This window comes from Poromitra crassiceps (genome assembly GCF_964638095.1).
Source record: "Poromitra crassiceps genome assembly, chromosome: 6".
Lineage (NCBI taxonomy): Eukaryota > Metazoa > Chordata > Actinopteri > Beryciformes > Melamphaidae > Poromitra > Poromitra crassiceps.
The window spans coordinates 54216913-54220163 of NC_139627.1; the positions used below are offsets into that span (position 1 = coordinate 54216913).

Genomic DNA, 3251 nt, shown 5'->3' on the forward strand with positions numbered 1-3251 from the left:
TGGCTCTACAGTATATCACCGGTGGGGGCAACATGTTTACTATTTGTGATGTAAGTTTATTCATTAGGAAAAAACCAGGAGATGAACCATCTTGTTTCCGAGGGGGTGCTAAAATTTGAGTCTTACGGAGACGTTTAATAATGGTAATAACTCTTTCTCTCCCGTCTCTCTCACCCCTCCCTTTCTCTTTCCTTCCTACCCTCATACCTTCACTGTCTGCCTGTCTGTCTGTATTTCTTTCCATCTCTCATTTTTGTTCTTTTTCATCCCTCCATCATCCCAGTTAAAGGAGTTCATGGCATCCACTGGAGGGAGGGCGGGGCCTGCGTTGCTGCGGGCACTGGAGATCGTCGAGGGGAACGTGCGCTGGCACCGCCTCCACCGCCGACAGTTCTACCAATGGCTGCGCAAAGCTCCAAGCACCGCCCTCGGCTAATGGCCATGCTAGCTAGCTAGCTAGCCCCCGCTGCTAACCGACTGCTAGCCTACAGATGCAGTCGGATAAAATGGAGCAACAAGTTGGATAACTGGTTGCTGAACTGCTCGAACTGGTTTCTGCACTGTTTTTGTTTTAAAGGACTGAGTTTTGGAGTAATTTGTTTTAAACTGGTTCAACTGGTTTCTGTGTGGGAAATGTAAAGAAAGATTTAGATGACTGCAGCTGTAGCTAGCTAGCTCTGCCTCAAACCTGAACCAACAACAAATACTTCAACAACACATATATTGATACCAACAACAAGCACTTCAACAACAAGTACTTCAATAACAAGTACTTCAATAACAAGCACTTCAACAACAAGTACTTCAACAACAAATACTCAATACTATTCAACAGCAACAGCTAGCTAGAAGCTATCATATCTAGGTGGGCAACATTACCCATAGTGCATCATGTTCAGACAAAACATGTCTTCATACATGTTGATGATATTCTTTGGAAATATATTTTCAGCGGCCAAAAGATATTTTGGATTACTTTCAGATAGACTAAATGTCAACAGCTCATAAACAACGACACAAAAGCCTACCAGAAAATGGTTCTTCAGGCAGGACAATGTAAGAACCCTTCACCGTGCTTAAAGAAGCCTTTAGGCTGGGGCTGTTAACACACAGCATGTTTTGGGTGGAAAAAAGCGCTGCCTGGGGCGCTTTTTGTGAGGAGAAATAAAAAGCAGATTGTCATAATGTCACCTGACGTTAGCTTAGCAGCTGCTAGCTCAGTAATCAGCTCTTCTGGCAGACAATACAGTGTTGTGCAAGTGTTGCAACAAGCAAAGGCTAACCAGATATTTCCAATACATGTCCGGTATCCATACTCCATACTACATTATGATATCTGTTACAGTAACGTATCCATACTCCATACTACATTATGATCGCTGTTACAGTAACGTATCCATACTCCATACTACATTATGATATCTGTTACAGTAACGTATCCATACTCCATACTACATTATGATCGCTGTTACAGTAACGTATCCATACTCCATACTACATTATGATCGCTGTTACAGTAACGTATCCATACTCCATACTACATTATGATCGCTGTTACAGTAACGTATCCATACTCCATACTACATTATGATCGCTGTTACAGTAACGTATCCATACTCCTCACTACATTATGATATCTGTTACAGTAACGTATCCATACTCCTTACTACATTATGATATCTGTTACAGTAACGTATCCATACTCCATACTACATTATGATATCTGTTACAGTAACGTCAATTCACTGATTACAACGTCCTATTTCTCCAGCGCCACGCTCACTTTCTCCATATTTGTTGTTTGGAAATTTTGATTAGTCGGCTGGAAAAAGCAATTCACATGTCGGGAAGTGTAATTTTATTAATTACAGATTACTCCTTTAAAAAGTAATACAATTAGGCTACTTTACTTAAAACTTGGCATCAAAAGTAATTAGTTATGTTACTCTTTACTTTACTGTATTACTTTCGCTATACCCGCGTCCATGAAGTGACACAGCCGACAACCTGTTGAGCTAATTATCTAATAATTATCCTCACAGGAGGAGTCAACAAGCAGCCAAACTGCATGCTTTGTATTTATCTGCCTCCACCCACGAAAACACAAATGCCATCTTCTTTGAACCGAACATTTATATAGAAAACCAGAGCTATAAAATAACAGTATAGCAGTACACTACACACACGCACATGCATGTGTACGCGCGTGTGCACACACACACACTCTAAGGCCCAAACCAATAATAATAATAATAATAATACATGGGACTTATATAGTGCTTTTCAAGGACTCAAAGGTGCGATGGTTATTAAAATCCTTTTTTTCAGTCTTTTTTCCTCAACAAAGGAAATCTCCCAGAAAGACCAAGTGCTGCAGTGTGATACAGCACATAGCCTAAGACGGCTCAGAATGCACAGTTAGTCAGCCTACATGAACACACAATAACGTACGTGTAACTCAGGTTATTTCCTGTTACTACAAATGATGCCATTTACCACACTCCCTATTACTCATGCATACATAGCCCTGCTACTGATAGTGTTTTTACTGCTCTGAACAACTTCAACCCGGTCCCTTCCAGCGAATGACGTGCTGTGCATTAAACTTACACTCGTTTCTCCCTCTCAGTTTTATTACATACGATGTTGTTACCAGTTACCTTAACTGGGTTACTGCCCAACACATTTCTCAACTCTTGAAAGCACTCCGCTATGGGGATAAAAACGTCAGCGCTTTTCAAGAGCGGTCGCCTTTTCTGCCACCTTGTGGCCGCTTCCTGTTCCTCTAGTGAGGGAAGGGTGCTGGGGGGTTGGGTTTTAGTGAGGGAAGGGTGCTAGGGGGGTTGGGTTTTAGTGAGGGAAGGGTGCTAGGGGGGTTGGGTTTTAGTGAGGGAAGGGTGCTAGGGGGGTTGGCTAAAAACGCTATGTGTGAACAGTCTCTTAGATAGGTTCTCTATAGCACCGTGCTCAAATTCTAGAACATGTATGGCGCTGTAAAGAACCCTTTAAACAATGCGTGATGCTCCAAACCAGCAGGATAATATTATTTATTGTTCTTTATTGATTTAACACTTTTTATTTCAACCAGACTCATTATGGTTCTATTTAGAACGCCTGCTCCAGCCAAAGAACCTCTGAGGATTCCTCGCCTGGTTCCCTCATCTGGAAGTCAATTGGATTTTTGTATGGAGATTTTGGTTAGAAATAAGTAGCCTGGTAAACCATCCGGTCACGTGAACTCACATTGTGTT

At 41.7% G+C, this 3251-nt stretch overlaps 1 protein-coding gene across 1 annotated transcript in view; it reads left to right on the forward strand.

Annotated features, from left to right (window-relative positions):
- Positions 1 to 436, forward strand: part of trhde.1 (thyrotropin releasing hormone degrading enzyme, tandem duplicate 1) — a gene marked incomplete at both ends in the record, with an annotated part of 207594 nt that extends 207158 nt beyond the window's left edge. The window contains one exon of the mRNA XM_083638308.1: positions 284 to 436. Coding sequence (XP_083494434.1) covers positions 284 to 436 — 153 coding nt within the window. The remainder of the gene's footprint in view (positions 1 to 283) is intronic.
- Between the last annotated feature and the right edge of the window lie 2815 nt (positions 437 to 3251).